Source organism: Setaria italica, chromosome II (genome assembly GCF_000263155.2).
Source record: "Setaria italica strain Yugu1 chromosome II, Setaria_italica_v2.0, whole genome shotgun sequence".
Classification (NCBI taxonomy): Eukaryota; Viridiplantae; Streptophyta; class Magnoliopsida; order Poales; family Poaceae; genus Setaria; species Setaria italica.
In genome coordinates this window covers 7,666,973-7,680,365 of record NC_028451.1, presented here as the reverse complement: position 1 = coordinate 7,680,365, position 13,393 = coordinate 7,666,973, and the positions used below count along the sequence as shown (strand labels likewise).

Sequence of the window (13,393 nt, the reverse complement as noted above, 5' to 3'; positions counted from 1 at the left end):
AATTTAATCAAATTAGATAGAGAAACAATAAACAATTTTATGGGTCCTGAAATTATCAATGAATATCTAACACTTATGATCTCTTAGTAATTATTACTAGCCTGTGCAGGAGCACGGGTTGATGAACTAGTTATCCTAAACATGTAGCGACAAACAAAGTACGAAATGATAGAGGGAGAAAAAAAATAGGCGAAGCTGTATGTATGCAAAATATAATTGCGCGCGAATTCTTATTCATTTTATTAAAGTGGAAGGCGTCAAGGAATAGCCTACAGTCTGAACCTCAAGTAGCGCCTGTACCTCAAATCCTTAAGCACTGCACATACGGCCCACATCTCTCTGTCTCGAGGCTTTAGAAGAAAATCTGTAGGCACACGTAGTTATTGATCATCGATTACTGTGACAGAGCTTTATTTGACTCTTTAGTCAGGTAAGTGTGGCCTTAAGGAACCAGGGGCATGCATGGGTTCTGTCATGTAATGCGTACGCACCGTATGTATTTAGTGGCCTAGACTAACCAAACACATAATATAACAGTAGCATTTGAACCAGATTAAGCCACCACCTGTCACGATATACTCAAAGTTCATGACCCATAATCTCCGGAGACAGCCCCATACAGGCCTGTAATTAGCGTGAAATTAAAACACAATGAGACAGGCACAGGTCGCTTCCAATGGCCTTAACATGAAATTAGTGAGAAACGGTTTTCTTTTTTATACCACTCATAGTAGTTAACTTAGATTATCATAACTTCCTTATACAATGTACGTGTCTGTATATTTTCCTTTCCATCATTACATCATCTGCGACATCCCAAAATAAGACACATGTTATATATAATATGTTCTGACGAGATACGCATACACTAACAAGTTATGCACGAAGTTACTAAGTAACAACTTAGGTATACTCTTTGGATCATGGGAACTGTAACGACACATGAATCAAGGCTCAGAGGTGGGTTGTATATACGAGAGGTATGATATGGCTTACATACTAGCTATATGATTATTTTTTGTTGGGGTGTGGGGTTATGTCTGTTGGATGTGGAGTTGTAGTTGTGAGATATCTCTGTTTTTCACTGTATATATTCATTTGTTGAATGCCTCAAAGAGTTAATAGCGCGCTCTATATTTGCATTGGTACGTGTGTAGTGGCACTTGTGCCTTTTGTTTTGACTTGTCACGAACACTGGACAGCAAGCAATTACAAAGTGGAACACGAACAAAAATATGTTGAAGCATATGCAAAATAATATACTCCTATTTAGCATCTATTCTTATTCAGTTTATTGGAGTGGAAGGCATCAAGGAAGAAGTGCCACCGTTTGTCATTATCGATTGAAGGATGAGGATGCATGCGACGGGTTTGCAACAAGCGCACACTGGAGCATGCAAGTACGCAACGAGCGGGTGAACAGGCTGCACCAGAATCCAACAGGGCAACACTAACGAGTCGCTGTTGAATGGATTAGCCTTGGCCACACGACACTAACTGCCTAATTGGATCGCCCCTTCTTCCTCTTGAAAAAGAAGCGAATCTGCCCCTCCCGCTCTCTTCATGCACGGCTGACAGAAAAGAAGTAGCGCAGGCTTTGTTAGGAAATTTGGAACTCAAGTCACCAAAATATAGTCTTCACGTTATGTTTGAATCCGTGAATCTTTAGTCTCCACGTTATTACAGGACACCAAACGATACTTGTTACAGTACATACTCAAGAGTACCAAAATACAGAAACAAGCGGCAATGTAGCATCATCCAGAAAAGTGGCCTATCAAGCGTGAACAATAAAAGAAAACAAACCATTAAACAACACCACCAGTAGCAGCATTTTTCTCGTCCTCACCTGGACTGTTTACAATACCGGCATGAAACAGCAACGCCCAGATCAGTGTTACAAGCTCGCCACCCCTGGCAATGGCCTCCGAGTGCTCTTTCAGGTTGTCTGATGGCGCGACGTACAGAATCATCTCTGACCAAAAATGAGCCAGCAATTTCCACACCGTCTCCTCAGCGTTGATCATCTCCACCACCAGCTGCTTTCCTAGCTTCACGCCCTTCTTGAGCACCTCATGCTTCGAGTTTGCACTCAGTAGCTGAACCACCCGCAAGTACTCGTCCTCGGGCGTCATCGACCCTGCCGCAGGGATCTCGGTGAGGGCACATTCTGCATCCTTCTTGACTGCCTCATACAGGCTCTTGCTCCATGCACTGTTGTCAGGAAGCAAATCCGGACACCAGGTCATCAGGTATGCGCAATATCGTGACAGGTGAGTGGCTGCAATCTTATGATCAGAATTGGAATTTGGGGAACCCTGTTGCTTATCAGGTCGGTACGGGCACTTCACTTCAAGGATGCATGTGGCAATATGCCATGTAAGGATGGTATCAGATGTACCTTCTCCATTGCAAGCCCAGAGGAACCTTTGTCCAACTTCGCTTTGTCGTAGAGATTCTGCACCATGCCGCAAACGTCCATCTTTAAGACTTCTTAGTGCATTGATGATGCTAACCTTCACAGCTGCTGGTACCTTGACCTTCCACTTGTTGTCTGGCAAACGGAGGAGACGCCTGAAAGGAACTAGTGGCCTTGTTCTCCGTGGAAGTACCAGGACTGAGCACTGGCTCATTCTTTCATCCCAGTGCTTCATCAGCTTGCATGTACATCGCAACAAAAGACTAACCCATTTCTGCACGAAAAGAGAATGTTGTGGAGAGGCCCGGTGTAGGTATCTGCATATAAGAGTTACTTTTGTCCAGTTGGAGCAAACGTAAGAAGCAACATCCCTGACCTCAGCTGTCACGGCTAGCACAAGAACCAAAAGTAGTGGCACCATATCTAAAAGCGATTTTCCCATGTACGTGTCTAAAGGGCCGCTTACAAAGGATTGCTTAATGCACCATATTTTGCAAAGAAGTTGATGATTGCCATACTTTGTCCCCCAAATATCTGTACCTGCGACTATGATAGAGATTATGGATGCTATGAACACTGTCCAATAACCTATGCTCCAGAGTGACAGGAATATACTCAAGATGGGCACCCAGAACTTTGAGTAGGAGGTTGAGAACGATGAATAATAATAATCATGAGCAAATGAAAGCTCATCCGCAATCACCGCAAACACCCTGTCATGTTCACCAACCTTGAGCAACAAGCTCCGGAAAAAGGTAACGGTCCCCATTGAGCCAGAATTGATGAGCTTGTACCTAGCAAACTGACACCGCAACAACTTGAACAATGCATAGGACAAGCATATATCTTTTAGTTGTGGCGTTGAGATTGGAAGCATGCTATCCATGTGCCAAACCATGTCTATTGTCACTAAGCCAGTGTTGTTGACCAACCTTGTCCCCAAGCCATCCTTGAACACATACCCGCAAGGATGCTTCTCCACTTGTAATTCGTCCTCTCCCATAAGCAAGAGTGGGGGAGGGGATGCTTCCCCAGCTACTCGTGGTTCACGATTTTGATTTGCTTCTTGTGCTCCTATCTGTTGCATGTAAACAAAAACCAGTCCGGGATTGCGTCTGAGTGCAAAGGATCGCCGTGCCTTCTCAATGGCATAATATTTCAGTGCCAATTTGGCACAAAGGAGAGCAAATGGAAAGACTGAATCGAATAACAGATCTTTCAATAAGAACTGATTCGGGAACTGCTTGATGAGGCTGCCACCAAGGTAAAGGGTCCATGCCCCCTGTACAAGCAGCTCGAAAGGAGGGCCTTTGCTTTCACCTTCTCTGTCATCAACAGAGACTATTGTGCTAGTGTTGATCATGACTATCTGAACAAGGAACGCCCACACTACAAGGGCGGCCGAGTGAGTGGGTCTGCATGTCGCGGCCAACGCTGACAGCTCCTTGCCACTGCTGTCTGATGGTAAGGGAATGAGATAATCAGGGTGCACGCCAATGGTAGAGATGACAGAGGAGATGATAGGCAAAAACAATGTGGTGGCTCCGAGGAAGATAAAGCGGGTGGTGGGGCGGTGGCGGTACCGCTGACCCCATGCTCCTATCCCAACGATGACTCCTGCTAGGACACCTCCAGCGAGTACCAGCGCGTTAACCCGCCATATCTGCCCTCTGATGCTCTTGTGGAAGGTTGCCTTGATGATGTTATCGACTGAGCAAAGCGTGTAGGAGGAGCATTGGTCGAATCCCGCGGTGGAGCAATTTGTGATCAGATTCCCTCCATCCATGTCCGCTCAGCTGATTTCATGCCAAACTCCAAGTTGTTAGCACGAAGAATTAATCATGCGCTAATGGAAACATCAAGGTTGCATAATCAAGCACGCATGGGGTGTAAGGAATCGTTGCTCGTAGCCTAAGAGGGGAGGGGTGAATTAGGCAACTTGAAACCTTAACCTATGGCTTCCACACATTTGCATGAACATAAACTAGATCATTCTATCCATGGTGTGCATTCTATAGTTGATCTAGTGTGAAATCCTCATCCCAAAATAAATTTTGCAACCTAGAACCAATCCTAGCAAGATACTACACTAAAAGAGTAAAAGCACACAAGTTGCAAGTATGAAATGCGGAAACGTAAATAAGGGGATGAGGGAAAGCAAACTCTTGACATGATGATTTATCCCGTGGTATCGGTAGGCACTAAACCACTACTAGTCCACGTTGTTGAATCACTCACACAAGAGTATTGCTTCTTGGTCACAAGTTTCTTCCAGGACACCCCTTGACTTACCATAAAGGCTTGGCACCAAGGCTCACACCAAGTTCCCTAGTCACCTTATGCCGTCTCCACTAAGAAGCTTCTCCATGAAGGAATGGGGTCTCCACGTCCCCCGCACACGGTCGTCGATGCCGCTCCACACCAAGCCGGAGGATTGAAGACTTGCCGGCGAGCCACCAAGGCTCCACGGTGCTGGCACACCTCGTGTACAGCAGTGGTTCACTCTAGAACCTGATCACAAGGTCGCATACCTTGCACTCACTCCTCTCTAGGACTATCCTAGCACTAATCACTCTCCTAATCTTGTGCTAAGCCTTTGATGGATCACTTAAGCACTTTTGGTGGCTTGAATGTGTTCTTGATGAGTCTTGATCTCCAATGGATTCCTGCACACCCCAGCAACTGCAAATGGGTGAGTAGAGGGGGTATAAATAGCCCAAGGAATCAAAGATCCATTGCTCCAATGGCTACTTAAAGTGTACCATCGGATGTTCCGATGGTTTTGGGTAGCATCGCAACATCCTGTGTAACTAGCCGTTGTCTACCACGCGCCCAACTTCTTCAAGAATTCATCTGACGCTTCATCTGATGCCCCCATCGAATCATCCGATACCCCCATTGTCGGTGTTTTATACCGGCAACCTACCGAGGGGGTACCCGGGGTAGTCAATTTGTCGGTGGGGGACCATTGGACTTGGAACTCGAAGGTAAAGTGAGGATACAAGACAGAGATTTTATACACGTTCAGGCTGTCGGAGTAGTGTAATACCCTACATCCTATTTGGAGTGTTGTAAATTGCGCCCTGCGCTTGGGTGTTGTGGTGTGAGGATTTGGTCCTTTGTTCTGAGTTGAGGTTCCCTGATCTAGGTACCCCTGCCCTCCTTTATATACTCCAGGGGGTAGGACTACTAGTCGGTTACAAGGAGTAGTCCTAGTAGGAGTACATGGTGTGAGTCCTAGTAGGATTACAGGGGAATCCTAGTAGGAGTTCATCGTCTTCCTTCCTTGCGAGTACTGGGGATCTATCCCTGACACCCATCGAATCTTCCGATGCTGATGGTTATCTGGCCAAAACCTCTCTGGAACTTCGCAAAGTAATATGCTTTGTCCGACGCCTCCAACTCCTGATCGTCGGATCATCCAGTGCTTCCTGGAACTTAAGTTGACTTTCCAGTTGTACCAATTGCTCCAACGCTTGCTCCGATGGTTGCTACAACGGACCATCGGATCATGCGATTGTACTTATTTTTCTAAGTTCAATACTGCCACTTGTAAACAAGATATACCATCATTTGGATGCTCTAGAATTATTCTCTCTGGATTTTCTTTGTGATTTGGATGCTTGAATACTATAAAATAATCCTAGATACCATGGCTGGGTCACTTGAATACCATAGCTTGAATGCTTTTCCTAACATGATTTGGTTATCAAGAATACCATAGCTTGGATACTTAAATACCATGATTTGGAGCTTGCCATGGTTTAGTTTGCATTCTTGGAACCTATAAAACCTACAAGGTACATGCTAGACAATTCATTAGTCCCAATGACTATCTTGTCACTCAATCACCAAAATCTCGAACTATGGTCTAATGGGGCCATGTTCGCTACATGGGGGTACAAAACAATCTATGTTGGTTGTGCAAATAATTAATCATGCTCTTATAATTAATTTTATAGAAACTAGAAATGGAGGATCCTAAAACAATCTATGTGAGGACGCGTGGTTCCCGCAAATGCCTTTATGTATCTCGTTGAGTATGTCCTTGCCCTCTTATCGCGGAACGCACTTCATGAGTACTCCTTATGATGCACCCTGCTTATAGAGCTTGTGTCCGACTATAACATAGTTGTAGCTATGTCTTGAGATTTTCTTAGCCTCTGTTTTGTTGGAGGGTAGCTTCTACTCCTTGATGTAATCGATGAAGGGCCTCATCCAGTCTATATTGATCATCACAACCTCTCGACCTGGTTCCGAAGGACCTCGATCAATGGTTTGTGGACGTACCGGCTCCGTGGTGGATGGCTTGTGTAGCTAATGGACAAAGGCCTGAGCTGGTACTTGAGCTCGAGTACATCCGAGCTTAGAGAGGACATTCGCAGCTACATTGCTATCATGAACTACGTGGTGGAATTCCAAGCCGTAGAAGTTGTTCTCCAGCTTGTGTATTTCAAGACTGCATCCATGTTATCCTTGTGGCAATCTCACTCGTCGTTGACTTGATTGATCCAACAACCTCTTGATACCCAGTGAGATGGCCAGGCATAGCCCATGCAGGAGTTCCTCATACTTGCCTTCATTGTTGAAAACTTCCTAGAAGATTTGCAGCATGTATTTGAGTTGTTTGCTTTTAGGACATATCAGGAGTACCTACACTGGTGCCCTTGAGCTTTCGAGCTCCATCGAAGTACATGACCCAATGCTCTAGGCACTCTGCTACTGTAGGTAGCTGATTCTCCCACAATTCTATGATGAAATCAACTAAGGTCTAAGACTTAATACCTGTCCGAGGTTTGAATTCAAGGAAAGGGCTGCCAATTCAACTGCGCACTTTGAGATTCGTTCAGTGGTGTCCTAATTATGGAGAATTTCTTTGAGAGGAAAGTAATTGATAACTATGACCTTGTGTTCTTGACAGTAGTGGCGAAGCTTCCGCAAGGTAAGCAATATTGCATAGAGTAGTGGCGAAGCCTTTGATTCTGAAAGCACCTCACAGATGAAGTAAACCGGTATCTATACTTTGAATACATGGCCTTCTTTTGGTCGTTCGATCATGATTTTCGTGCTGACGACATGAGTAGTCATGGCAATATAAAGTAGGAGTTCCTTAGGTTTTGGAGTGGCGAGGATTGGTGGCTTTGAGAAGAAGTCCTTAAGTTGTTGTAGAGCTTTGTCAGCCTCATTTGTCCACTGGAACTTGTCCGACCACTTGAGTAGTTCAAACAAGGGTAGACTTCTTTGAGCGCCACCATACATCTAGTCAGCTTGTTAACATCCTTGATGCTTGATTCAGCGATCAGATCGGTAATGGCAGAGATCTTCTTGGGGTTGGCTTTGATTCCTTAGTGACTAATAATGAAATAGAGTAGTTTCCCTAATAGTACGCCAAAGACGCACTTGGTCGGGTTGAGCTTCCACCGAAATTCACGCAAGCTGTTGAAGATCTCCTGAAGGATGGAGATAAAATCGTCAAGATTTTTGGTCTTTACTACAACATCATCCACGTACGCTTCAATGTTGCATTGTAGTTGTTTCATGAAACACAAATGGATGGCTCGCTGGTACGACGTGCCTGCGTTCTTCAGCCCGAACAACATCGTGGTGTACCAATAAGCTCCATAAGTGGTCATGCACGCCGTCTTGATTTGGTTTTCTTCCTTGAGGGGCAATCTAATGGTAGCCTGAGTAGAAATCAAGGAAGCAGAGGAGGGCGCATCCGGTTGTGGAGTTGATAACTTAATCAATCATCGGGAGCCTGAAGGGGTCCTTTGGACAATGCTAGTTGAGGTCGTGTAGTCGACACACATCCTCCACTCATTGTTATTATTTTCCTTCACCAGGTCGGGATTACCCAACCACTCTGGATGAAACACTTCTTTGATGAAGCGAGCCACAAGTAGTTTGGCGAGCTCAGCTTTGATGGCGTCCCTCTTGTGCTAGCCGAATCAGTGTAGTCGTTGTTTTCATGGTGCAGCTATAAGATTGACATTGAGAGAATGCTCGATCAGCTCCCTAAGCACCCCTAGCCTGTCTGCTGGTTTCCACATGAAGATATCTCGGTTAGCCCAAAGTAACCTCACAAGCGTGTCTTCCTATTTAGTATCTAGCCCTGTGAGTATCTGGGTTGTCTTTGAGCTACCGTCAGTTGCCAGGTCAATGGCTTTTACATCAACTTCTTTTACCGGCTTGACCTTGGATGTCCCTGACTTCTTCTTTGGAATCTTGAGTTCTTCTGGGGACAGCTTCTTTGAGGTAGCAAAGACTTACATCATGGAGTTGGGCACATGTGTCATAGCAGCGATTTCCACAGCTTCGGTGTCACAGTTGTATGATTGCTTCAAATCTCCGCACAAGGAGAGAACAACTTTGGGACCTGGCATCTTGAGTACTAGGTACACGTAATGAGGTATGGCCATGAATTTGGCCAATGCTGGATGCTTGAGGATGGCGTGGTATGATGTCTCAAAGTCTGCCACCTCGAACTTGATGTACTCCGTCCGGTAGTTTTGTTGGTTCGAAAGGTAACTAGCAAAACCACATGATCAAGGGGTACAGCCGCGTTGCCTTAACAGAGACTTGTTGGAGTAAGTGTGTTGGTGATGTCAAGGCCCATCTTCTTTAGTGTATTTGTGATAAGACATTGAGGTCACTTCCACCATCAATGAGTACTTTGGTGAACCTGGAGCTACGACCACAGGGTCCAGGATGAGGGGATAGCATCCTGGGTCAGAGAAACTTGTCCATTGATCCACTTTGGAGAAAGTTATGGGCACCTTACACCACCGTAAGAATGTAACTGTGGCCGGTTCAATGGACATGATCTCATATAGTGTCAGCTTTTGGGATCATTTGGTGGGGAAATCCAAGTCTCTGCTGAAGATGAGGTTGACTGTGTTGGATGGGTTCTAGAATTTCCCCTAATCTATCTTGTCATCTTCATCGTCCTTGTTGGCCTTCCCATTGCCCCTACGGTCTAATGATTTTGGTACGTCTTTGCCGAAGGCCCTCCGTAAGCTAAAGCAATCCCGTGGAGACTTGTTGGAGTGTGGATGCTAGGGGCACTTATTTTGAAGGAGATCGCGAAATGATGATCTATCAAATCTTTGTTGTTTCCAATGATGGGCTTGGAGACACAATGGATAGCCGCAATGGTGTTGTCTAGCTTGCGCTTGCACGATGACCCTCCCAAGTAATTCTTTCGATGGTCGGTGTCATGACAATCATTGCACTGATTGTCATTATGTTGGTTGTTGCGATTGGATTCAAAGCTATCGTGCTTGCGGTCTTCCTCGTCTGCCCAATTTTGCACCATAATACGGATGGATTTGATGTCTTTGGGGCGGTTTCTTCCAAAATTGTGGTATGTCCAGCGGTCGTTGATGCCATCTTGGAAGCGGTCGATGATGTTGCACTCCGTAATATCGGTGTTGGTTGCATTTCGTAAGAAGCAATGTATGTAGCTGTGCAAGGTCTCATTCGTCATCTACTTGATTTGGGCTAGATTGACGGGGTTCCCCTGACATTGCATTGCACTGGTGAAGTTGCTGGTGATCATCTTCTTGAGGTCTTCCCATGTGTCAATAGAGGTTTTGTGGAGTGAGTCGAGCCAGTTGAGTGGCGCTACCTCAATGCAGATGGAGAAGTAGATGACCTTAGTGTCATTGTTTCCACTGGCTAGTTCAACGGGCATTGAGTAGCACCAAAGCCATTGTGTTAGGTCCTTCTTGCCATCGTACTTGTCGATCCCCAATGCTTTGATCTTCTCGGTGTAGCCCATCCTCCTCATGCGTCAGAAGAAGGTGGGGAAACCGTTGAAGTCATCCACCAGGTGGTCAAGTAGTTCTTGTTCCTTCTCGTGTCGACAACTATTGATAACTAAGTGAGCGTCACGACTGGCATTGATGCGATCACGGAGTTCTCCAGAGGGGCGATTTGGCTGAAGTGGGGCACCACGGTGGCCACGGTCGCCCGGGGCTCCTCCCCAACTTCCTGCGTCACCACCTGCCGGTGGTTATTGCTCTAGTGCACCTTGAGTTCCCTTGTCGTGGCTAATGCCTTGATGGCTTTGGCGTGATTGCGAGGGGTACACCGATAGTATGGGTTCTACAGCATCGAGTATTTTGTATGCCCCCTTTGTGAACGCCCTTAGCCTTTCGGTGTATGGTGTTTCGAGCATGACACGGAGGAGGAAATCAATTTTTGCGACATTAGCCAGGTGAGGTACTTTCTTCCTTCGGTTGCAGCGAAAGCTCAATCCAAGTTGCAATGGGAGAAATGTTCTTGGAGACAGCACCGTGGTTTAGCTCATTTTTGGGTTTTGTCTCTACGACGAGCCTTTGCCTCTTCCGTTTCTTCCCCTCCGTCGGCAATAAGTTTGTCATCAGAGACATCTTCCGGTACCTCTTCTCGTCCATGGCAACAAAGAACGCTTGGGAGAGTAGCTATCAAAGTTGAAGGTGACCGTGACTGTGCTATCACCTTCTTCTGTGATGGTGGGCAGCAGAGCTCCTGCTTTAAATAGGAGATCATCGAGGCAGCTGATAAGGCATGATTCGTCGTTCTTGGTGAGGGTAGATAGTTTCATGCCAGGCTAATAAAAGAATCTACCTTGTGGAGTTGATATGATCACTAGGCCCCATTGTGAGCCTAATAATGGTGTCTCCTCATTTGAATATGTGTAGTTTTCGAAATCCTCGATTCTATCATAAAATCTGGAATTAGCCTCCTGATAGGCAGTGCTTGTGTTGCGGAGTCTATATGGGAGACAGGGTGGGTGGGAGATTTTACTGCTTGATGGCTCTGAAGCCAGCTCTAACAGATTGATTTCAGTTGGAGTAGAAGTTCAGCTTGACTCGAACTTGTCTTCCTAGCCTCTCGCTAGGTCAGAGATTGAGAATTCGCCAAAATTCTTGACGAGATCGTCGAGGCCTTGGTGATGGAGCTTCATGGTGGCGAGGTTCTTCTTCGGAGGCGGCACAATGTGGTGGTGGAAGCTTCTCGCACTGCCTACGATGCAAACCCATGAGCTGAAAATGAACATCGCACCTTCTTAAAATGTGACGGTGGACTTGACGATAACTTGTGCCAGGGGATCGTCTCAGAATACCCCTACCTAGCACGTCAGCTGTCGGTGTTTAGACTGGCAACCTACTAGGGAGTATCCCGAAGTAGTGGATTGGTTGGAGGGGTTTCGTCGAGATCAGGAACTCGAAGGTAAACGCAGACACAAAGTTAGACAGGTTCAGGCTGCTAATTTGCATAATATCCTACGTCATGTGTGGATTGTATTGCGTTGAGTGTATTGGATTGCCTTGAGAGGATCCCTTCCTAACCTTATATATCCGGGGGTAGGCTTATAAGTCGGTTGTCACAAGAATACTAGTCGGTTATGACAGGAGGACTCCTACTTCTATTACAAGGAGTATTTTCCTTATCTTTGACTAGTTCTATCTATAACAAGGTTAACTATGCCATCCTGCACCATAGTATCCATGTTACACACACTTTGTAGCGGCAGCTAGCATCATAAGACATGTTATAGCACGAGAGGAGTCTTAAGTTCAAATTATGCAAGATGATAACAAACATCATAAGACATGTTAGAAAAATATATCATGAATTTTTGTCTCATTATTTTGATAGGGTAGGATATTTAATAATAAAATTTATCCTTGAGATACAAAATTATATAAAAATAATGATGAAAAATTCATAAAATATTTTTTAATATAGATTACGATGTCCACTAACACCTTGCAAAGTCTCAAAGTAAAGTTCAACTTGTGTATGGAGAAACAAAAATGAAAAAATACATTATGTGGTAAGTTGAACCAAATAGTATAGTTTATGGGGTAAATTGAAGCAAAACATAGTTTAGGAGGCTATCTGCACTTTCACTATACTTAGAGTAATTTGGACTTTTTCCTAACTTCTAATATACTACTTACTCTTGTAACCTTGGAGCCAGATTTGACTTTTTTTTGTATATAATGCATAAATCATAAATATTTTAAAAACAGTCCACTTGTGGCACGCCATACTTGGATCTAAGGTATGTGCAAGACCATATCATGAGTATTTAAGCCAAATATAAGGGGTGTTTTGTCTTGTTAGGACAAGGCTTTGCGTCCAAACATATTACACACTACTACTAAAGTAATTGTTGATCAAAGGCATGTCCTAACAAAACAAGACATGCCTTACTTTTGGATATATGGAAGGAATATCAAATTTGAAACGGGCAAAAAACATGTCCGGACCTGAACCTAAAGCAACATGTCCTGTCGACGTACCTGCACTACCAGCTGCGGGAGAAGTTGCCGGGGCTCTACTGATCACCTTGCATGGAAGAAGCGAGGACTATCCACGGCGGATCGCTACCGTCGATCGATGCTCATGCTTTGGTCCTGCTGATTGATTGCCTTTCCTCCCAAATCCACTGACAGTCTGACACACGGTGTTTAATCGAATGGGAAGCCAAGACAGCACGAATCATGGAACCAAGGTGATTCGATTTTTTATGTCTGAGATGGCGGATTCGGGCTCAGCAGCGGCATTGGTTATACTCCACTGTGCTGCTTGGAGTAAGACAAAGAGAGGGTGGATTTTTTTTTTTTTTTGTGGTGATGGGTCAACATCGTTTCCCATACACAGCAACTTGCGTTCAAGACGGTGTAGAGCCGTGATTTTCCTGAGTGCGTTGTTTTGGAGGTTTGCAGAAAAAATCCTTGCCAAAAACAACGACTTGAACCACTTGCAGAAAAGTCGCCGTTTAGTTTGTCCACTTGCATTCTAAACGCTGTGGGGCCGTATTTTCTCTAAGCACGGTTTGCAGAAAATTTGCGTGGAACAAATGAAAGATTGGTTTGCAGTCTTACCCCTCAAATTACTATTTATTTTTGCTTTTCTAGATACATCACTTTTGATATGCACTTTTATATATATATACATATATATATACTATGTCTACAT

General features: G+C 44.9%; 1 protein-coding gene across 2 annotated transcripts; it reads right to left on the bottom strand.

Annotated features, from left to right (window-relative positions):
* Nucleotides 1-1,616: 1,616 nt before the first annotated feature.
* LOC101772486 lies at nt 1,617-13,018 on the bottom strand. Of its 2 annotated transcripts, none has more exons than XM_004955767.2 (2): nt 12,715-13,018; nt 1,617-4,215 (listed from the first exon to the last, which is right to left on the bottom strand). In XM_004955767.2, the coding sequence occupies exon 2, from the start codon at nt 4,203-4,205 to the stop codon at nt 1,809-1,811; it is 2,397 nt and encodes a 798-aa protein (XP_004955824.1). In that variant the 5' UTR covers nt 4,206-4,215; nt 12,715-13,018; the 3' UTR covers nt 1,617-1,808. The 2 variants fall into 2 exon arrangements, with proteins under 2 accessions (XP_004955824.1, XP_022680244.1); XM_022824509.1 differs by lacking the exon at nt 12,715-13,018 and adding an exon at nt 4,712-4,973.
* Nucleotides 13,019-13,393: the final 375 nt, after the last annotated feature.